General features: G+C 38.9%; 1 protein-coding gene across 1 annotated transcript; it reads left to right on the top strand.

Annotated features, from left to right (window-relative positions):
* Positions 1 to 1,382: 1,382 nt before the first annotated feature.
* LOC140945587 (uncharacterized) lies at positions 1,383 to 23,472 on the top strand. Its single transcript, XM_073394599.1, has 30 exons — positions 1,383 to 1,926; positions 3,043 to 3,159; positions 3,708 to 3,821; positions 4,308 to 4,418; positions 4,954 to 5,070; positions 5,212 to 5,340; positions 6,212 to 6,322; positions 6,573 to 6,686; positions 6,844 to 6,954; positions 7,593 to 7,706; positions 7,868 to 7,978; positions 8,368 to 8,481; positions 9,054 to 9,161; positions 9,387 to 9,500; positions 9,808 to 9,918; positions 10,297 to 10,413; positions 10,975 to 11,088; positions 16,132 to 16,242; positions 16,327 to 16,446; positions 16,797 to 16,913; positions 17,358 to 17,471; positions 18,082 to 18,177; positions 18,330 to 18,449; positions 18,819 to 18,977; positions 19,663 to 19,818; positions 20,166 to 20,306; positions 20,935 to 20,985; positions 21,080 to 21,133; positions 22,280 to 22,981; positions 23,407 to 23,472. The coding sequence occupies exons 1-30, from the start codon at positions 1,434 to 1,436 to the stop codon at positions 23,436 to 23,438; spliced, it is 4,293 nt and encodes a 1,430-aa protein (XP_073250700.1). The 5' UTR covers positions 1,383 to 1,433; the 3' UTR covers positions 23,439 to 23,472.
* Positions 23,473 to 23,636: the final 164 nt, after the last annotated feature.

The raw sequence follows: 23,636 nt of genomic DNA, 5'->3' as shown, positions 1-23,636 counted from the left end.
GCGAATGGTAATTTTGTATTAATAATGTATTGAATGGAGGGTGGCGCTAGTCATTAGCCCATGAAGCTATTCCAGAGTCTTATTGGTCAAGACAAAACTTCTCTTTAAGATAACCTGTTTGTGTTTACTGAACATTGACCACTTTAAAAACTAGGTTCTAAAGCAAATTTTCATCTTTAAAACAATTATTTAATCGTAGAAATAAACTACAGGAAGTCATTGGCTCAATCAAGAAAATTAAGCAATGCTTTATTACGATATAGGTTTGTTCAACTGAATATTTTTGGAACCCTCATAGATATACATTCTGTTTGTCCACCAAATTTTCAATAAATAAATGATTTCAAAAGCTCTTGGGAATATGCAGTCGTCTCATAACAAAAATTGAAAAACTTGGTGGAGAGGAAAAGGGAGAAAGAGGGTATTAGAATGGGTAATAGAAGATAAAAAAAACGCCATTTTTAACACAGAGGTAATGTAATAAAACAACATAAACTGCTTACTCTTATCGTGAAGTTAAAATTCGGTTGCAAATCATTGGCGACCTAACGGACCCACCCTTAAGTGACAGGAATGACCGTGATTGTACGTGGACTAACATTTTGAATCTTCAGTTGAAAGGCCAGAAATGTTCGAAAAACGTGAATTCACTATGAAGCAACACCGCTGAACAGTTCCTACAAGACGCGCACAAGGTTTCGGGCAAAATATTGTTACCATTCTCTGATTTCTGGCAAGTTAATTGTTCCTAATAAGAACTTAATAGGAAACAACAAAAAAACAAACAAATCTTAATACTTTCAAGTCCTACAAATTGGATCAACGTTCCTATTTTTCTTTTTGCGAGAAATTAAGAAAAGAACTCTTATTCTTAGCTAAGCAAAAACGAAAGAGTGTAGACTAGTGGGATAAAGCCATCCCAATAGAGTGGTTTTCACTTGACTGTCGTAAAACCAAAACCAAAGTAAATACACTAGCCAACCAAAGGGCGTAGTAAAACCAAAACCAAAACCAAAACCAATCCCTTTCGACAGTCAAGTGAAAACCGCTCTATATTTTCCTTCTTGTACAAATACATAGAGAACTATTTTAAAATTATCGCCGTAACATCATTGGACGAAAGCTGATTCGTAATTATAAAGCTATGGTTCCATATTATAAGAAGAATAAAAGAAGAAATGGGAAAGAAGAAATGGGTCAAGTGGAAAAATTTCTCTCCCAGGAGGTTCCATGACGGGTCCCAGTATTGTTTACAGAAAACCAAATGCGGGTTGGAACCCGCAAAACTGCTGTTACTGTTTCTTGCCACGTCATATAAATTGCTCGAAAATTATTTCCCAAACAACTGATCTGTGAAACTTAAGTCTTTGTAATGGCTTCGGTTTAAGAGTGTCCGCTTTCAAACTTTCATCTTTGACAAATTTTATGAAAGCATGATGCTTAGCAAATGGCCCTCACGATTGTTCTTGTTGTGTTTATATATGGACATTATAAGCGCTATGACTGGAGCGGCTTACAAAGGTGGCAACACAACTAAAACAACAGGTGACATACGCGATGATCGAAACGATAAAAATGAAAAGGAAAAACGTTTTTCTGTTGACTTCATTCCGAAGAAACGAGTGGTCTATTCCTTCGTAACAGACAGAAACCGATTTGTACCAAGGACACCACGTTTGTATCGCGCCTACATTGTAAAACGCCCGTTGCTCGTTCGACAAACGACGGAAAACGCCCAAGGGCGTCAAACCATCCCTTATGCAGATGCATTTTCCACATTCCCAAGCGAACAGCTACTCAGGGATCACACAATTGCAGCCCAGCCAGTTTTTTACTATCAAGAACCAAATGAACAGCAGCAACTGACGGACCTTGAGGAACCTTTGCAAGAGGAGACATTTCCCGAAGTACCGGAGGAGTTTTCAGGTACGATTGAACGGCAAGTTGATTTTTAAGTGTCATGGTTAAATATAATTAAATTCTGGTAGAAATGCCAAATGCTGAATTGTACTCCGCACGGCGCTAATTTAATGGTAATTTGATTTGAATATGTTGTGCAATATACGTACACGATTCATTGTGTTTTGCTTTTAATTTGAGGTTAAATATTAGTAGAAGTCTCTTCTAAACGGTGTTGGAAACAAGCGGCTGGCGGTCAATCCTATACGTCCGTGGCCAGCATTGCCCTGACTAATTTCTCCGAATACAGAATATCCGCATTTTCCAACCAGATGATTAATGAGAGACAGAATACCTTTTATTGGTGCTTTAACAAAAAGCCAACAATAGTATGAAGAGTAAAGCTAAGCGGAAATAATGACTCCACTATAGCAATTGAAATGATCACTAATTAAAAAATTTTTTTCCTCACAGAGTGATGGTGTTAGGAGTAACATGTACAAGAGTCGAAAATTTAGAATAAAAGTTCCCCTTTCACTTGTTATGGTCAGTAACAGCGAAATCCCAGGCACTACCTGTTTCATTTGCAACGCTGGGAAATATTGTAAACTACATTAAGAGCTGTTCATATCAGCAGCATGGTTAAAAATAAAAATATCGTTCTAATGAGGCCTTAAACTGCTGTTTAGAAAATAGAATGTTATTTTTCTAAACAGCAATTAAAGACATTTCTAATAAATTAGCAAACTTTTGCATCAAGGAAGAAAAGTGAAACTGATCATTTATGATACCATACCGAAAACCCTGACCTCTTAATTGGTTAATGAGTGTATCATACAAAACCTGCATTGAAAAACAAAACAAAACAAACAAACAAAAAGTGGAAAAATACACGGAATGTGGCTGTATTTACAAGGTTGGTGTTTGGATATGACACGAAACACTTCCTCTCGTGTTTGATAAATGACGTAGTCGTGTTTTGATCTAAATCAAAATTAATGCTTCTTCTTATATTTGTTACTTCTATTTGCTGCCTTTTTTTTATAAACAGTTAAAACACTTTTCGGTGTCTCAATGGCAGACTAAAGACTTACCTAATATATTACTGAAAATACCTCAAGTATTACAAATCCGTCTCCACAGTCCACATTGATCGTTGTCATCCTAATCCATGCTATAATGGCGGCCGCTGTAGAAGACGTAGACATGGAAGATTTAGGTGCATTTGTCATCGAGCATACAGTGGAAGACTCTGTGAAGGTATTCATTCCTATTCAAAAAAATTAATGAATGTTCAGTAGGCATATTAGAGACCTTCCTCAGTTTTTTCCTGCGAAAGCGCAAAACGCGAACTTATATAATCAATTTAGTTTGCAGTTTCGCGTTGTCAGGATTTCGAGTTTTAGCAAAGCATTCGTGGTTTAGTGCCGCCATGTTGTTTTTCGTCAAGCCGCAGTGCTTCACTTTTATCGGCCAAAAAACATGAAGAATTCAAAGATTCGAGTTCAAAATTCTAACTGGCACATCACAGGCTAGTGAAGAAGCCTACTGATCTTGATCTTGCCTAAATGTGAGGCTGTACAATTTTAAAAGGCAAAAACCTCGCTGTAAATCACTTACCGCTGGAAGCTCTTCCTGCCGTTGAAACGTTAACTGCAAACTGCAAACTGCAAACTGCAAACTTGACCTCAAGACCGTGGTGACGTGACATCCTCAGGTTTGCCGTTTGCCGTTAAACATGGCCGTTAACCAATCTACTGTCCGATTGAATGCGCAGATTCAAGGTCCCAAATTATTCCTCTTTGCAGTTATGCGAACAAAATGTAAACCAAACCCCTGTTTAAATGGAGGATCATGCACCGATGTGAAGGGAGGATTTGAATGTTCATGTCCATATGGCTACAAAGGAGAAACTTGTGATCGTAAGTGTTCTACTACCCTCTTTACCCACAGGTATCGACGGTCTACAGAGGTTTGCTTGCGAAGCTGCATTTTTTTTGGCTGGTCAAACTCGATCAAAGTTCGTTATTACGATTAGCCATGTTTAATTGATTGCAAGCGCTTTCGGTTTGTTATAGGGCTAATATATTTGGAAGTTTAAGCAGCCACGCCGACGTCAGCGACAGAGTCATAAAAACACTTTATTTTATGAGCAAAATAAAGCTTCTGCAAGTGTATCACATTTTTTGTTACCTGATTTCTCATTGACGTCCACTGAACTGGTACGACGTAAAACTTGCAACCGCGACTATTCGTGGAGGACATAGACACACGACTACAAATTTTCGATACGCTTTTTTTAGTTTTAAACACCTAAGGAATCAACTCTAAGAAAAGTTTCCACTTTCGACAAAATGAGAAAGGCTTATGTTCGCTGTTGATAAGCTCACTATCTGCTTTGCTTATAGGGGAAGCTATGTGCAAAAATAATCCATGTCAAAATGGGGGCTCATGCACAGAATTGGACAACGGCTTTCAGTGCAGCTGTTTACCAGGATATCGCGGTAGAAAATGTCAAGGTAAATTCATAGAGGATATTACACGGTGGCGCGAAGATATGAATTTTTTTTTCGAGTGGCAAAACAATATTTTACGAACGAGCGCAGCGAGTGAGTAAAATATTGTTTTTGCCACGAGAAAATAAAATTCATATCTTGAAGCCACCGTGTAATTGTTCTTTTTATTATATAGACAAAAGACATCGATAAAATAATAGTGGGAAATGACCGAAATTACGTCATCGATAAACTCACGTGTGAGGTTATGGAAAATAAACCACTCGGGTCCCGGATGTAGTTTTTATGAATTTTACGAGTGGTATATTTTCCAGTAAAACACTCGTGTCTATATAATAAAAAGTGATAACAGTCCGCATTGTTTATATCTTGTTCGTAAAGCTAATTTTTGCAATCTGTTCGTGCGTGTATTAATATATGTTTGCGTTACTGCTCGTTTGGTCACTTGCGTTAATTTTGTCGTTAGGATCGGAATTAAGTTTTACAGATGCCATACCAACAAACTGGTTCGTTATTTTTTAATACTGATCTATTGCAGAAAATAGCTACTGTTACCAAAACCCTTGCAAAAATGGTGGAACCTGCACCGAAACGGACACTGGATTTGAGTGTATTTGCACTGCCCAATGGAGCTGCATCGATTGCAGCTGTACCGGTAAGCCTTGCCTTCTTCTTTCTAGGTTTATTGAACATCTTCCAATTTGAAATATATACAGAATATACCACATATGCTTACCGGGTAAGTTCCTGGACAAATTTGCTTTTCCTAACAGTTGTAACACTGATTAACCTACAGCCACAGCCAAGCATTCAGAACTGGAGTATTGTTTCCCAAGTCCATGCCAAAATGGTGGAAGCTGTTTTTCAACGCACAACGGATATAAGTGCCTGTGCAGGCAAGGATACAAAGGAAATAACTGCGAAGGTAAAAAGAGAAACTTTTTGTTAAGTATTTTGCTATAGAAAATGTAACTAAAATGAATGTGTCAGTTCTTGAAGTTTTTCATGTGGCATGAAGAGGTCCCTGCGAAAAGGTACGCATGTTTCTTTGGTTTCTTTTTTATTTGCTTACGTGTTTTCTATGTATAAATTTAAAGCTTTGCTTTATTAAAAAAAGTCAGGCTGAAAAATAATTATTGACCGGATCAAATGAAGAGGCCACGACAAAGTGAGTATTAGGAGCTATGATAAGCAGCTGTAATAGGGAGCAACGATCATTACAATTGCTAGTGGCCGTCCTTCTGTGTGACAGGTTCCGAGTTCGATGTCCTGGTGTTACCTCGAATCCTTGTTTCTGCTTCTCTCCTTTCCGTGTAGATTTAAGTAGCTTTTAATTCCTGTGTAAAATGGAGCACTTAAGGAAAGAAGGGGGATGGGGACGTAAAATGAGGGTACGGTCGGCCTCACGTTTGTCAGTTTAAGCACTGTTAAGAGTAACTGACGTAAAATAAAGACCTTTACCTTTTTTAAATTATCTGACCTTGTGTGAAGGCTATCGTAATTAGAGAAGAAATTTTGCATAGAATAGTGTTAAGATATGTTCGGCCCGCAGGTACAAACCGCGGGTTACAGGTCACACGGTGTAGGTTAGAAAGACACTCAGGTCATGATACAACGGCGAATAAACAATATTATAAGTGTCATCCAGCCCGAGACCTAATCACAATCCGAAATAGGGGAAACTGCTTTTCTCAGTTATTTATCAATAGAGCAGTGATCTGTACTTGTGACCTGGGCGGCTTGTTTAATGCAGATATGAGCGGTGGCATTCCCTTTTCTCTCGTTTTTTCTTTCAGCTCCGGAGTATTGTACATCTGCACCTTGTCTGAACGGAGGGACTTGTAAAGAAACAGTCACTGGCTACAGCTGCCACTGTAAAAGCCGATTTCGTGGGGATAACTGTGAAGGTATACAGAGGTGTTAAACGAAAGATCATGTTTTTTTTTTTTGGCTGAAACTATATCACCAATTAAGATTCACAATAATGATAATGCTAAACTTTGGATAACTGAAAACAAACTCTCTCGTTAATATTTGTGTTTCTACACAAAGCCACTTTCGTGTATTCCACAGGTGTCATCGTTAAACTTTACAACAACAATGATCGAATGTTTTCTAATCATCCTTATCATTACATATCCCTATTTGAATCTCCAGTTGAAAATCATTGTCGGCCTACAAGTCCGTGTGAACATGATGGCTTGTGTGTTGAGACGGAGGATGGATATAAATGCAGATGTAAAGTTGGTTATAAGGGAGTTAACTGCGAAGGTAAATCTCAACATCTAATTTAAAAAAATAGAAAAACGTAACAATTGAAACTGAAGAATTCCAGGTAAAGCGTGCTTGTGAGCTCTCTATAATGACAAGTAACTTTTTTCTTGTTGTTTCGCATTTTCATAATCTCACTTTTTCTTCATCACATAAGAAAAGGACTATTGCACCCCAAATCCGTGCAAACACGGCGGATCATGTACCGAGGAAGAGGGAGGATATTCATGCGCATGTCAAGTAAACTTCAGAGGAGAGATATGTCAAAGTACGTGCTTTTATGTATCGAAACGAATTTTTAATATTTACTTATGAAACTCATGTTCTTGTGTTTTATTAGTTACGTGCCTTATATTGATAGTAATAAAAAACCTTTCTTATATAGACATTGCACCTGCCTTACAGTCAAACGACAGCATGAGTATTGACGCCTTGTGTGCAAAATCCGACTGTGGTCTCACTCCACCACACCCCATAGTCTACCGAACCATAGTAGAACTACATACATTTTTTCCTTTTGGTTTCCTATGTTGTTGCCTTTCTGTTTGTTTATTTGTTTGTTTCAGTTTTGTTTTGCTTTTGTTTTTCTTTTAATAATTAAAAGCTGTGACGCTATTTAAGTCACTAAATAACTTTTTAGCGAAAGGCAAGCTACAATCAAGCTGAACTGTGCCAGTATCTTCAGGCCAAAGAAAGCACACGCATGAACAAAAGATGGTTGAAAGCTAATAATCTCTGCACGTAAGATATTATTGCTAGTCCCGCCTGAATGGGAGACAAACCTGTCGCAGGGGCCAGTACCCTAAAATGAAGTCGCTAGTACGCATACACCACTGTTCCTTCACAACAAAATTTACTGAAAGCACACGATTAGAAAGCTTTTTATTTTTGATTTTTTTCGTTTAGTTCAGGATATGTGTGCCTCTAATCCCTGTCTGAATGAAGGAACATGTATTGATATGGATAACAACACATTCAAGTGTCTGTGTAAGGGAGGCTGGAAAGGACTCAACTGTGAAGGTATAAGTAGCAATGTCTGTTTGAATTTTAACAAGACGCTGCGGGAGCGTATAGTTGGGCACACAAGTAAATTCATTTTCATTTAGAGATTTACCTCTCTTTGCATTACCACAACTAATTGTCCTTCAAAAGGTTAAAAATTGTTTCAAAATTCATTTTAGAGAAAGATTTTTGTATCCCAAATCCCTGCAAAAACGAAGGTCACTGTATATCACATGGATTCTCATTCGAATGTCACTGCTCGCTTGGCTACAAAGGAAAGCACTGTGAAGGTATGGTATACAGGGATACAGTTGTTATGTTAGTTATAGTTGTTACATTCAATGAGTTCATTGCAAAAGAAACTGAACCGAATTTTGAAAAAGAAACTGAGAATATCGTCAAGAAAGAGAATAAAATATTCACACACTTCCCTATTTTCAAATGTCCCTGCTTACCTTTCTACCTCATTGCCGATGAAATCCCGAGAAATAGCACTATACTAAAAAACCTAAGAAACAAACATATTAAATTCCCCTTTCAAAACGAATATGATTTTACAGCCGTTTTGAGTGTGTTTACAACCTAAACGCCAAGGTCCGTATAAATGCATGGAGAATGTAGGCAAAAACGGTTTGTTTCATCAAACACACTAATTATTTGTATGGTTTTGTTTGTCAAGCTAAGGACCCTTGCAGCCCTAATCCATGTCATCATGATGGCCAGTGTCTCATCAGTGGAGATAACGACTTTGAATGTAATTGTGCTCGAGGATACACTGGACTTAAGTGCGAACGTGAGTTAGTCCCGCGGCAGCTATAAAATAGTAGTCGTAAAGTGACACCCTTCTTTCATACAAGGCTTGTATGCGGTGCCACGCAAGGGTAAGAACAAGCAGTACAATTGGAAAGATGTATTAGTCAGTAATATTGTACAAGTTACTGAGTCCACGCGTACATGCATAAGCCAGCTCTAAATAAAATTTAAAGAAACGCATTCTTGTGCAAGTTATCGTCATCTTAACTTAACAACTAGAAATCTTAATGGAAACAGTAATGATCACTGTGAACGCTTTCTTTAAATTTCTCCAAGAATTTATCGCGATGTAAGAATCTAAAATTTTCAAACACTTAAAAAGGTTATCATCAGTTTGTGAACGCTCTAAAATACATTCCGCTAGAAATGGGTTTTCTTGCGCTCGACAACTCAGTTCTCTTCTAAGAAGATCGCCAGATCAATGAGCCGGTACGTCACCTCAAGTCCCGATACTTCAAGCCCTTAGCCCTATAACTACTATTCACAAACTGTAGATGAGAAGAAGGAAAAAATTTATTTTATTTATCTGTTGATTCATCATTTTACTTTAAGGACTTAATCCGTGTTACCCTAATCCTTGCAATGGAGGGAAATGTAAACAAACGGCCAACAGCTTCAAATGTTCATGCCCCCCTGGAAAAGTAGGAGAGCTTTGTGAGGGTAAGACATATTTTTTTTTTTTTTTTTCATTCAGAAAAAATGGGAGCTAGCTGGTGATCCTCTACGTCTCATGTATTTTTAGGACAACAAGGACGCAGACCAGCTTAAATTCTCTTAGTTACTTAGATAGTCAAACCACAAATGCTTTCTGATAAATCTCTTTTCATTTCCTATACCAAGGAAATGTAATTATAAACTATGTAATACTGCTGTCATTTATCACAGAAAACGACCCATGCTTGCCTAATCCGTGTCAGAATGAAGGAGGCTGCGTTGCACTCATTCATGGTGCATATAAGTGTACTTGTCCTGTGGCATTTGTGGGAACTTTGTGCGCAGGTAGGGAATAATATTAATCCGGTAATACTTTCTCTTGATAAAAGCGAAAACACATTGTCATTTCCAAATTTAACAGCCGAGACACTTTATGCTATATCTGTTCAGCTAATTAATCCACAGTATATAGCTTTTGTACCGCATTTGATCTGAGCAAAATCCAAAACTTTTTGGAGCGCTCCAACGGATTCAGAACCATTCAGAACTTTCGATGAAGTTGGACTAACATTTAAGCTTTATTATGTATTAGTGCTAGACTTTCAACGTCAATAATTGTTATTTCATTATTATTACTATAATTATTTTTCAGATCCCAACCCCTGCCTTCCCAGTCCATGCCTGAATAATGGCACATGTTTAAATACTGGTATCACATTTCAGTGCCAATGCCCTACAGGATTCTACGGGAAGCGATGTGAACGTACGTTGTCAGTGTTTTAAAACTTGTAATCTTAAGTTTTTAAGACATACATACCTACTTGGTTTCGGAAAATTGTCCAAACCTATGAAAAGGCTGGGCAAATCGTCATTAATTCATTCCTGTCGAAAAGAAAAGTGCCGGTTAGCTTAATATTGTGATACTATCGAAAAGTAACTTAAAAATGGTGCACATAAAAAGTTTGTTTGTTTGTTAATTTTGTTTGTTTTTCTTTTCTCCCGACGCGCGAGTCGGATTTTATTCTTGGCTATGAAAGCTTTCACTCATTAATTTAGATGTACGAAGACTGAGAATCTGTTTACTTTACGTAGTGATTTTGCATTTTTCTCTTCATTGCTTTTGTTTGCCCTTTGTTCACAGATCAGTCTAAGTGTGTCCCTAATCCCTGCCTTAATGATGGCACGTGTCGTGACGTAGATATTGCACGAGGTTACGTGTGCTACTGCTCCATAGCGTACCTGGGACCCAACTGTGAAAGTGAGTGTTGGTTGAGTAGGCTACTTGAAAGTAGGAAAAGTTCGAAAGTTCGCCTTTTTTATTTCACAGTACTATCTTCTTTATCCTTTGTTAATAGAAAAAGCGGGCTTCAGTTCTCACTATCGAACTTTTATTGTGATGTCCTATCTACAGAGAGTTTTATCTCTACGTACATACAGAGTATAGAAAACCATAGAAGCCCAATTTTTACTTGAAAATTGATGTGACAAGCTATCAGCAGTTGTTGCTCATGCAAGTATCTAACTGTCACAAACGTTTCTTATTAAAATACCTAAAATGCTTGCAGTTTCTCAGCTAGTTTGGGCTCCGTTGAAACCAAAACCAATCAAAATTTAAATGGGAGCCAACCACATTGCGAACACAGATACTGACAGAACATATAACAGTGAAAACTACGTAAAAGAATGTAAACTAGGTGAAAGCTTCAACCAAAGCACTAGCTCAACTTAAATTTAGGAACTTGCAAAGGCATACAAGATTTCTTTACGCTAAGAGAGATGTTTCATAGTATCTTTCTAAATGCATTATCATGTCATATAGGAGCTAACCTATGTCATCCTAACAACCCTTGCCAAAATGGCGGCACGTGCAAATCTGATGGGACGAATGTAATTTGTCAGTGTGCACCAGGATATTTGGGACCTCATTGTGAACGTAAGAATTTAGCTATAAATGCAGCAATAAATTTGATAAATAGTAAGAATAATGCATGGTGATACAACTAATTTAAGAGTTATAGCCGAACTCTCAGACTGCTGAGTATCGATTAGTCAGTTCAAAGTCAGTGCACACCTCTCAGTAGAAACCACTTCTGTCTTTCGAACGATTTTTTTTTTAACTTTCCCTTCTTCAAATTTAAATAGATGACATGAGGTAACATTTACTTGTATTCGTTATCAATAAGGTGCAGTATGTATGTATGTATGTATGTATGTATGTAAATCTTTATTTAAACACGGGAAATCATCAGTTAAGCTTAAGTTAAAAACTAAAACTAATTACAACTGCTTTACATGATTGCCGTGGGGGAATCCCATATATCAGCTACCTTCTTGATATTTCGCTTAAAATGCTCAACGGATGCAGCGTTTTTTAAGTTTTTGGGCAAGTTATTCCATAACATGGCCCCGCTGTAAGAGAAGCTTCGTTTCAAATAATTGGTGTTTTGTTTTGAACAGGGTCAGCCTTCCCTCAGAGTTTCTTAAGTTGTAAGCAGAGTGACGCTGAGAGAAAAGACTTTGTAGATATTTTGGAGCAAGGTCATGCATGGTTTTATACATCATTAAGGCTTTTTGTTTCTTTCGTCGAAGAGATAGCCTCTCCCAGCTGAGGGTGGAGAGAAGTTGGTTTGAGCTCGCATCAAAGGGTGATTTAGTAATAACTCTGGCTGCACGATTCTGTAATTTTTGGAGCTTATCACTCAAGTAACCACTCAAACAGTCCCAGACGGGGCTGCAGTAATCAAAATGAGGCATAATTAAAGCGTTATAAATTTGAATTGCAGTTTCTTTGGATATAAAGGGCCGCACACGTTTTAGGGCGCCTATAGCTGAAGAGACTTTCTTGCAAATCTCTTCAACGTGTTTACCCCAAGAGAGTTGAGCATCTATGGTAAGACCCAAGGATTTGGTATGATCGACTCTCTTGATAATTTGGTCATCAATTCTGATTTCTACATCGTCACATTGGGCAGATAGTCTTTGTCTTGATCCAATAATCATTAGCTCTGTTTTAGCAACATTTAGACTGAGCTTGTTAGCTTTCAGCCAACAGCTAAGGTTATTTAATTCAGGGGTTAGAGCTAGCTTAAGCTCTGTTAACGTCCTAGCAGATAACGTAAGGTTGGTGTCATCGGCAAACATTCTTGGTACGGCGCCCCGCAGGGAGTTGGGAAGATTATTAATGTAAATTAAAAATAGCAAAGGACCCAATATGCTACCCTGCGGCACGCCGCAACTGAGGGTACGAGCAGATGATAGTTTGCCACTGACATTACATCTTTGGGTTCGGCCACTTAAGTACGACGAGAACCATTTTATAGCTGCCTGATCGACACCCAAGTATGACATCTTACGCAAGATGATCTCATGATCAATGGTGTCGAATGCCTTAGTAAGGTCAATAAACACAACGCCATTTAGAAGGCCATTGTCGATGTTTACTGACCAAGCATTTGTTGCCTCAAGCAAAGCCGTGAGCGTACTATGTAGAGAACGGAACCCTGATTGGCAACCTAGTAGCAATTTATTATCATCTAGATAATGGAAAAGTTGATTATAAACAATTCTTTCAAAAACTTTCGAAATTATAGGGATTACAGATATTGGCCTGTAGTTGTTAGGGTCCGATTTAATGCCCTTTTTAAAAAGTGGAGTCACTTTGGCTGTTTTCTAATCGTTTGGATATATCCCAGTGAGAATAGACTTTAAGAATATTGAGGTAAGAGAGGGTGCGACGATATTAGCAGCCATTTTCAACAATTTACTCGGAATCATATCAAGACCGGTGGCTTTCTTTTCATCAATTTTCGACAAAACGTTAGAAACAATATCAACACTCGGAATTTGCAGAGAAAACGAATGATCAGTGGGCTTTAAATAAGACTCAGGATTAACATCGACAACAGGAATATCTTGTGCTAATACTTGCGCAACGTTTGTAAAGTGATCGTTAATAGTTTCCGCAATGTCCAAAGGGTTACTTGCTATTTTATCAGCTACCTTGATCTCCAAAATATTCGTTGACTTACCACTGTTACGTGAAGTTAGCTCGTTGATGACATTCCATGTTTTGCGCAAATTACCTTTGTTGGCTTCCAGGTTGTCAGAAACATAGAGTTTTTTTGCTAGTTTAATTGCGTTATTTGCCTGATTTCTTGCACACCTAAATTGATCCCATATAGTCGGGTTATTGGAGGAGATTGCCTTCTCTTTAAGGAAATCTCGTTTTCGGATTTTGCTCAGTAACTCTCTAGTAATCCATGGAGATCGTTTTTTCCGAATTCTTTTGGATTTAAGTGGTGCGTGTTTATCGACGCAGCCAAGAAACATTTCTTTCCATACATGCCACATTTCATTGGGATCAGAATACAAATCAACATTGGCCCAAGGTAGTTGATTGAGGTCACTTAAGAATTTTCCTCTGTTAAAGTGTTTAAATTGCCGTGTTTCAATCACGCGAGGGCCAATACGGCAGTATTGAGTCTTACGTGACAAAAAAACAAGAGAATGATCACTTATGCCAAGGTGAATGACACCGGAATTTGTAATCTTCTCTGGGGAGTTCGTTATACATAAATCAATTAATGTTTTTGAGTCCTGGGTGACACGTGTTGGTTCAGTGATTAACTGACTAAGACCATATATATCGAAAATGTTTATCAGATGGGAGGAATTAACTTTAATTGCTTCAGGCAACAAATTGCAGTTGATATCACCGAGTAAATATAATTCCTTATTTTCCGCGTCAATTTTAGCAATAACATTCTCAAATTCGCTAAATAAATTGGGTGGAGAACTTGGGGGTCGATACCAAGTACCGACCAGCAATGGTGTACTTCGTGGCTTACTGATTTCAACAAAAAGACACTCTAAAAGATCATTATTTAAATCATTACGTATTCGATAGTTCAGATTAGTGCGTACGTATGTACATACTCCACCTCCATTCCTTCCGTTAATTTTACGATCTTTTCTGACTATTTCAAAGCCAGGTATGTAAACTTCGTCATCACGTACTGTAGAGTCTAATTTTGACTCGTTGATATGTAAAATATCAACTTTTGAAGAGGACATAAAAACTCTAAGTTACATACATACATACATACATACTTTATTGACTTTCCCAAGGGGCTTTTCAAAGACAATACATGATCCTATTTACAATTAAGAAATGTTTTAAAATATATATAAAATTACAATTCTTTAAGTAATTTAGTACGTAAACGAGTTTTAAAAACATCAATCGAGTTACACAGTTTAAAGGAATTGTCTAGGGAGTTCCATAAGTTCACAGTTCTATAGAAAAATGTTCTCTGACCGGCAGCTGTTCTAAAAAAGGGAATTTGTAAAAGCTGTGAATTTCTGGTGCTACGTCGGCTAACCTCTGCTCGCTTTATGAATTTTGATGTAAGGTATTCAGGGGCTTGACCGGTCATACATTTAAAAGCCATTGTAGCGTTCCGGTAATAAAGCTGACTGGGAACTGAAAGCCAATTTAGCTCCTTGCGAATTGGTGTAACATGGTCAAATTTACGCGCGCCGCTAACAATGCGGCATGCGAAGTTCTGCACTGCCTGTAACTTGTTGACATTACATTTTGAGGTATTTGACCAAACATTGGAGCAATAAAATAACCTGCTAAAAACTAAGGAATTAATAATCATCAAAAGTGTACGTTTGTCGAAGACATGCTTGACACGGTTTATCTGGCCAAGGCGGGACATGCACGAGGAAGCGGTTTTAATTATATGTTCATCGTAAGTTAAATTAGAATCCAAAGTCACACCAAGGTCTTTGGCGGTGTCTGTAGGGACAATGTCCTTACCCATAAAGGAAAGGTAACGAAATTGGAATTTTGCACGCATCTGCCTGCTGCCAAATATCATCAACTTGGTTTTGCCAGGGTTTAGTAACAATTGATTGTTGGAACACCATTCCCCTATTTTAAACAGGTCGTCTTCCAAATCAGCAATTGCATCCAGGTTGGCTTTAAGCTCGAAGGAAGTAATGAGTTTCGTATCATCTACATAACTCTGGGTGCTGCATTTCTGTGGGATCAATGGAAGATCGTTCGTATATATGCTAAAAAGAAGTGGGCCCAAGATGCTTCCTTGAGGAACGCCACTGGTCACAGACAAAGGCTCAGATAGCGTTGAATAGATTCGTACTACTTGTGACCTGTTGCTTAGGTAACTACGAAACCATTGGAGAGTGTCACTGGAAATTCCGACATCTTGCAATTTTAAAATTAACGTGTCATGATTGACACTATCAAAGGCTTTGCTCATATCTAATAGTACAACTGCCGTTAACTTCTTTTTATCGATGGCGTTAAGAATTGTGTCTGTTGTTCGTTAAGTTCGTCAGTATGAGACAACAGACTATTAATGTTAAGGGATGCTATGGCTAAACCTCGACCAAAGATTGTGGGACAGCTGGACTTACCGCGGTCGGTACCCTTATGGACATCAGCCGAGTCGGATTCCCAGACGGCAATATCCTAGTCTACACGTAAATGGTTAATGAAGTTTTGAGCTAGGCGAGTGGTGCCTTTCTTGTTTAAATGAAGACCACTTCGATTTAAGTGGCTAGTTATTGAAATGTTAGAGTGGTCAACAAAACCCCAGTTCTTTTGTTAGCAGCATTCCTTAAGAACTTTGTTCACGTCGGGTACTTTACATGCAAGGGCGTCATCATCAGATCTATTGATGAGACCGGATATAGATATCACAGCTGAAGATTCAGAGCTGACTGCTTCGGCTAGGTCAATCAGTTCTACTGCACATTCACGAGGAGTATTGGAGGATCGTGAGACATAAATTGTCTGAAAATCGTTAGGAAATGAGAACGTTTTCTAAGAAAACGTTATTGTGCGCTTTAAACTATGCCATCGAAGTTAGGCGTTAGCTGTTTGGGAAAACGTCCGTGCTGAGAAAGGCTTTATCGTGCTCATGACTTATATCATGTTTTACTTTAGAGTTCAACTTCTGTCACTCATCGCCGTGCAAGAATGGTGGAACATGTACTCCCAACACAGACAGTTTTCATTGTGACTGCAAACAAGGATTTTTTGGCAACACATGTGAAGGTAAAAAATTAGTAGTAGCAGTGACCATGTTACTTGAAAAGCATCTTGTTAATCAATACTTAATAATGCCCTTTAATTTCTCAGCTGTGAGCAGTAATTGCTTCCCGAATCCTTGCAAGAATGATGGTCTGTGTGCTGAAGTGAAAAACAAAGAGGGTTATATGTGCATCTGCAAAGGAGGATATGCCGGACGACATTGTGAAAGTAAGCTTTGTGATTGGCTAAAACATTCGTGATACTTTCACTCGGCTAATCAGTATTTTCCATGCTTAGCCCCGGCTTGTTGTAGTTGACATCCGTTCGGGTTATTTGTTTCTTGCGTCTCCTGCTACTGGTAAGAGTAATGCTTTTCGTTTCCGTGCTTTAACATACAGTATAATAATTATAACAAGTAAGATGTTTAATGTTTAGAAATGGAAATAGAGGACTCTGGGGGAGATTGGATTCAAAAAGAAGCCAAGTGTCGGAACAGAAAAGAACCTTTCGCGCAGCTAAGTGCTCGTCTTTAGAATGGCTATCAATTTTTTTCCTCACTGTTATCCCTTTTTTGCTAGGGAAAGATGCATGCACACCAAACCCTTGTAAACACGCAAGTACCTGCTTGCAAGCTCATAATGATCGAGGGTATCACTGCCTTTGTGCTCCCGGATGGCGCGGATATGTCTGCGAACGTAAGTATTAAGTGATATCATTTCAATTGATTTTTGAGAGCTTACTTTAGAAAAACTTAAAAACAAAAGAATTCATCTGAGAGATTTTGTGGGAAAGTGTAATGAGCTGTTTTTGTAAAAGGTCTTCGCAATTACTCTAACTGCAAGTTATGGCCATAGGGCGTTGCATCCTTGGCCGCACAGCGGAAACGGTTTCTGTCAATTGCCAATCTTCCAACTTCTATTAGGGACATGTTGAAAACATCCCGTATGTCCCTTTTCCATCGCCTTCTCGGTCTTTCTTTCCCAGTTCTTTTTTCCCAACTGTCTTTCCCTCCAAGATGATCTTTTTCAAGCCGTCATTCACTTCTTTTCAAATGGCCAAAATACTTCAGCTTCAGTCTTCGCACTTAGTTGCGGGGAAATACTCTATTTCCAATTTCTTTTTCAATTTATCTTACTCAGGAGCCGATCTCTGCCTTCCCATAAATCCGTGTCTTCATGGTGGAACATGTTACAACGCATTGGATACATACATATGTCACTGCCCGCCACGATACTCAGGAAACAACTGTACAGGTGTGTAAAATAAGATGAAGGTCCAGGAGGTCAAAACAATATAAACATGAAAGAAGATGGTCCTCTCCAAGTTTTCATTTTGACAGCCCCACTTAAGAACATTCATTATAAAAACCCTAATAAGACACCAGGTGAGCTTTCTGGCGAAAACATGATGCCTTCAAAGGTGAAAATAACACGAAATCTAGATCTTCACCCATGAAATGATCACCGTTGCTATTGTTAAAATAAATAAATTGCGCTTTTCGCGGTTAAAAAGTATTCAAGTGAAATAGTTGGATATTTCTTTAGTATTTGTACAATAAATAGATAATATATGATCACTTCCAAATTTAGATACTTCCAAATTTCCGAGACTTCTTGTTTTGGAAAATATGTCAATCTCCGTGCTGCCCTGTAATATCCTCTAAAATTGTGGTATCTACAACGTTAAATCCGCAGACCACATTAGAAAGAACTCCTTTATCTTTACATCTTCTGCCAGTTAAATTATACTGACATGCCGTTTTCGAATTTTAAAAAAATAGCCGAACAAAATTACCATCATGATTTCAACTGACAGTGTTTTAGAATATGCATAAGTAACATCACTTTTTTTTCCATGATATAGTTGACAAGTGTAATCGTTGTGACATGAACGCAAACTGCATCAGTGGGACTTGTGAATGCAGACAAGGATTTGTGGGAAACGGATTCACCTGTACAGGTAAATACAAAGCTGCAAGTAAGCTCTTGCTTTCTGCGAAAATGTTATCTATAATAACCAAAGGCTTCATTACGTTATATGCAATCTCTTTGTTCATTTTATTTCCAACCCTTTTATTGTCATAAAACGTTTTCTTATAACCATAATTTTAGTTGCCGGAGATCCTTGCCGTCCCAATCCATGTGAAAATGGTGGAACATGTAATCCTGGACACGGTGGAAAGTTATTTGAATGCATGTGCCGAGAGGGATTCAGTGGAGATAAATGCCAAGGTAAATTTACAGCAGACGTACACTATTCTGCTTGACATAATATATTCTCACCTAAACGGACCAGGCTAATGACAAGCACCTTTAATTCCCCTTGTTTTAGCTTGCTATGACATGATACTCCATAAAGAAAAATATACACTGTACCATATAATCCGCTGGTGGCAGTTAGGTGATGGTAACATTACTTTCCACAGATGAGTCTTATACCATTGATAACGGATTATTAAGGTTTGTAAAAAGATCACCCTGTCAATGAGATGCCCGAAAGGGACCTTTGAATTTTACTCCATGAAGCACTGCACGACATTGACACAAACGTAACGGCAAGTAGGGAGAACGCTTATGTACTATCCTTTTTGTTATCCACAGTCTCGAAGAGCGCCTGTACGTCAAGTCCTTGTGTAAATGGAGGGACATGTGTTGATGCAACAAACAATGACGGATCTTTACTAGAGGCCGTGGTGTTTGCGAACCACACACAGTTCATTTGCGTATGTCCTAAAGGATACGCAGGAGTCAAATGTGAGAGTGAGTTACCAAAGCAAATGGCTTGGGTTCACTAGTGCATGCATTTATAACTTACGAGCAAATTTAAAGAGCCTTTGTCTGCTTTAGTAGTGAACGAAACTCGCTTAGTGAGAAGTGCGTAGCGGTAAAACACCGTTGCTTCAGGAGTCTTACAGGAATAAAATGTCTGTCAGACAAATAAGTTATGAGGGGGAGTTACCTAGTACTTGGCTGCCTATATTCTTCGGGAGTGTCCACACTTGTTGGAAACCATAGCCTGGGTACCAGCACAAAATGGTGTTGTGTTCACACTTTAAGTAGCCGACATGTGACTGTGTACATAGTTACTCCGTTACACCCTGTCGGAAGCCACTTGAAAACACGAGCTTGGCAGCGAGTACGAAGCAGTGGACTGCCCCAGAACTAACAAAAACGGTGTGCACGCAAGGAGAAGATGTCCACTTTAGTGCTCGAGGACATTGTACTACATAGTGCCCAAATTCTAGCGAGGATACTTGAAAAAAGGGGTGTTTACATTAGTGCCCAGCGAGTAACGTCCTTGGGCACTGTGCTCGGGCACCACGTGTGAACGCTGCCTTATGTAGTCACCCACGACACGCATAACGGTAGTCATCTTCCCCGATATCCGTAATATATTCGCAATATACCCAGTGTGTAATAACTCACATGTTATTTATTAAAATAGAACTGGTGATGACAAACCCCTGTTCTACTCATCCTTGTCTGAACAATGGAACGTGTTTTGATGAAACAAACAGTGCTGGAATGGACTTGAAACTCGTCAATGCTCTGGACTTCCGGTGTTTCTGCCCGATTGGTTACAGTGGAATTATATGCCAAGGTATGAACAACAGTGGAACCCCGCCATTTCCTGAGACTTGCGTCTTAAAAGCTGTGATACAAATTGTTCTTGAATTTAATAGCACAGTACAGTACAGTACAAAACTAGTCAGCAATAGTCGACTACACAAACAACAAGTGGTTGCGCGATCATCTAGATTTAAGCATGCATGTACACTGGCAGCTATATAACCCCGGTTGCGGTAGCCATGGATGGCTGATTCGTCTTTGCTAGTACTGTCAACGTAGCTCAGCCCTAGTTCACCAAAACAAATCGAGAGAATTATTTAGCCAAGCGTTTATTGTTGATGTTCTTTTGATTGACCTGTGCTATTCTCCTTAAAATAGATCCTTATACAGCTTGTCATTCAAGGCCTTGCCTTCATGGCGGAACATGTCTGGATTCATCAAACACAGCTGATGTGGCATTTAATGCCAACGGATACAAGTGCCTCTGTGTTGAGGGCTTTAGAGGGATTAATTGTGAAGGTGGGCCACTTTAAAAAAAAAACAACTTACTTAAACTTCCAGAAAGGATGATTACAAATCTAAATTTTGCATGCAGATGTTCAAAAGCATATTTTCTTTTGACAACAGAATAAATCTAGTAATACCGACCAATATAAACGTCTCCCGAGTGGCAAATCTTCAAAACAGTGACCAGGGGCGTAGCTAGGGGGGGTCCTGGGGTGCCCGTGATCCCCCCTTGGTAGGCCTTCTTTTGAGCAAACAACCAACAATATTCAGGTGGCGAAAACGCCAAGACAATATCTTGGCCGTAAAAGCCATTGTTGGAAAGCCCACTTTTTTAAAATTTGTTTTCTTGTGAAGTATTTTCGTCAACGGCTTTTGTCTTTAGTTAATATGGGCCTTCATGCCGCGATGATACGACTGAGCCCGCTGATACACGAGGGAGAGCAGCGGTATAAACCACATACAGTCGGCGATCCCCGGATGGTGTCCCTGCTGTGACCCCCCCTTTGAAAAATCCTTGCTACGCCCCTGAGTGACGTTCTTACTGCCCACAAATATCAGATCGCTCTGGTGTAAAAATAAGTTACATGAAAAAGGGATTAAATCAATCAAATGATTCATTCTTGTTTTTATCTCATATCAGTTAATGCAGCAGGTGTTCCAGAAACGCCGAATCCTTCAGTAAATGCCATGGGTAAGAAATATATTTTAATTTGATTTTAAGACGTTACATCTGTCTCGTAGTTTCAAAAATACTAAGTTATGGCTTCCCTTTTTGATATTTAAAGCAGCCACGCAGGGAACATTCAAGCCAGTGGTGGTTTACAAACCGTCGCCCACAGGTGAGTCCGTTTCCCTCGCGGTATGATACAAACCTGTTCTACTACAGAATGGATTAAATGACTAACCAGCCCCCGGTTTTAAGTATGTCAACCTTTACAGTGAAGGCGGAGCAGGGGGGGGGGGCTTTAGCCGCCCCTCTCCCCACTTTTCTATAAGAATTTGATTCTTTTTTTAGTATGAGATACGCATGAAGAGTAAAGAAGAAAAAAAGAAAAGGAAAAAGGTCTGGTTTACCACAGATAAACACAGATGAAGTTAGATTACCTGAAGTGCGAGCCGGGGACTGGCAGGAGGGAATCGCACAAGGCATGCGTGTGGTCTTTAGTCGTATCGTTCTCACACACGGAGAGCTTGTATAAAAAGGCAGACCAGTGTACTCTGTCGGCGGAATGTATAGAAGGCTGAGAAATTTATTTCAAGTCTACAAAACCTCCATGACCGCTGTAAACACTAGAAGTACCTGTCATTTTACACTTTATCCAGGTTGAGATTTTTTTAAAGAAATATCTCACGAAGAATGTTGAAAGTAAAATTTCCGAGCCTCCAGATTTAAAAAATTTTGTAGGGAAGGATGCTCCCAGAACCCCCTACAACGCGCCTCCAAAAGAAAAGACGCACCGCCGTCCCTGCGTTAGAAGATTAGGCAATTTGATTAAAGCAGCGATTTCCATTTATTGCTACATTTCTCGGCGAAGGTAAACGTGTTCACGACTTGAGATGATCCCGTCGTAACAGCAGACATACTTGTCCTTGTAACAATGTCCTTGTAATAATAAATGTGGAGGTTTTTGCATCAGTTGTTGGAATTTTTTGCCTCGATTTTTGCCCGAACTAATCAAGCTAATGTACCACCTTTCAGTTCGAGTGATCGATGTCAATCAAGTACCTCGTGGACCAACAACTAACCAAGGTAATTCTTCGTCCTCACATGAACAGTTGTCGACAAGTTAATCACAAACAAGTAAAGCCAGAGCTGTGAAGATTTCAGAAGAGGTCTGAAAAACTCTGTTAAGGAACCAGATTTTTTTCTCGTGGCTTTGTCAACTAGAAATTCGCTAACGCCAAAAATGACCTCCATATTAGTTTTTTTATTTAGGATTGAGTGATTGGTGGATTGATTGATGAATTGATTTATTGTGTTACAGCTTTGCCTGTTTTGATGCCTATAACACCTCAAGCCCCAGTTAAAACAGGATTTCAAAGTACTACACCAGAGCCACAGCAAACAAACCTCCTTACCAAGCCTGTGCCACTTCCAGCCCAACCAAACATAGCTGTTGCACCTGTCGGAGGATCGCCTAGTCCCCTCGGTTACCTCGTACCAGCATCATCAGCCTCACTACCATACATAGGCTCTCCAAATATGGCAGCTGCTTCTGCACCAGCTCCCTTCTATGTGGCTCCTGTAACCAAGCCAGCGTCTTCTCAAATGCCGTCCTGGGGTTTAATCCCTTCTGTTCCAGTTGGCTTATCCCCCGGGTTAGTTGCGGCCCCAGCAATTGCAGAGCCACCTGCAATTATCATGCCCCCGGGGCTAAAACCACCGCCAGATAAAAGACCTCCAGTTGTGGCCATCCCTCGAGTGCCCCTTAGAAGGGTCCAGATACCAGGACGCCAACAAGGCTTATATCGACAGACAGTAAATAATTATCCACCTGGTTATGCAGAATATTATGGTGGTAATAGAAGACGAACATCGTACAGTTATCAAAATTCACCATACTATAATTCCCCAAGACAGTGGAGTACAGATCGATATTATCCCGCAAGTAGTTATCAAAGAAGTCAGGAAATCAGTAATTCGTACCAAAGAAGATACGGCAGACAAACAGACGATTATGGTCAAGGTAAATACTAGTTGACTTAATCACAATAACGATGATCGACAAATTTATTTTAAATTAGAAATACTGGCATTACCTTTGGTACTTCTAGAGTTGCCTGGGTTAATACCTTTTTTGAATGAAAGACAATCTCTGGATGTTTGGCTTGAAGGAATCTCGAATGAGTAAAAATGGTGGAAAAAGTAGATTGTTTTCTTTAAAGGCTTCATTGTAACTGTATGTGATATATCAGTGGTTTGAATGGCTAGGAACATATTAAATAATTTCAGTAAAGATTTTCAAAAATTAATTTTAAAACAATATCAAGGCAAAGAAAATTCAACTGAATGATACAATTCTATGAAAATGATACACAACTTTTTGCTGGATTATGAAACAATCCCTTACAATTGGGCCATTAATGAATGTTATTATTGATCATTTTACAGAAGCAGAAACGAAGAAGAAAGGAAGAAGCTGAATGAAACTAGAAGAAACTAGAAGTTGTATCACTTGACCAAAGATTCTAGGAATACAATTTTTGTACTTTTCCAATGAAAAAATGTATATTAAATTATGTACGCTAATAAGATAGATACTTCTAAATACATTTTTAGGCTTGGATCTGTTAAAGAAACACCTTTTTTTCGCACCCCGGTAGCATGGAAAGTGAATTTCT

The sequence above is a fragment of the Porites lutea genome, chromosome 8, assembly GCF_958299795.1.
Source record: "Porites lutea chromosome 8, jaPorLute2.1, whole genome shotgun sequence".
Taxonomy (NCBI): domain Eukaryota; kingdom Metazoa; phylum Cnidaria; class Anthozoa; order Scleractinia; family Poritidae; genus Porites; species Porites lutea.
This window is presented reverse-complemented; position numbering and strand designations above follow the sequence as displayed.

Excerpts from the sequence above, each read along its gene's own strand:
- LOC140945587 (XM_073394599.1), top strand. The coding sequence starts at position 1,434 with ATGATGCTTAGCAAATGGCCCTCACGATTGTTCTTGTTGTGTTTATAT. Across the intron at positions 1,927-3,042 it reads AGTACCGGAGGAGTTTTCAG|TCCACATTGATCGTTGTCAT; the intron begins GTACGATTGAAC and ends CCGTCTCCACAG. Across the intron at positions 11,089-16,131 it reads TTTGGGACCTCATTGTGAAC|AGTTCAACTTCTGTCACTCA; the intron begins GTAAGAATTTAG and ends GTTTTACTTTAG.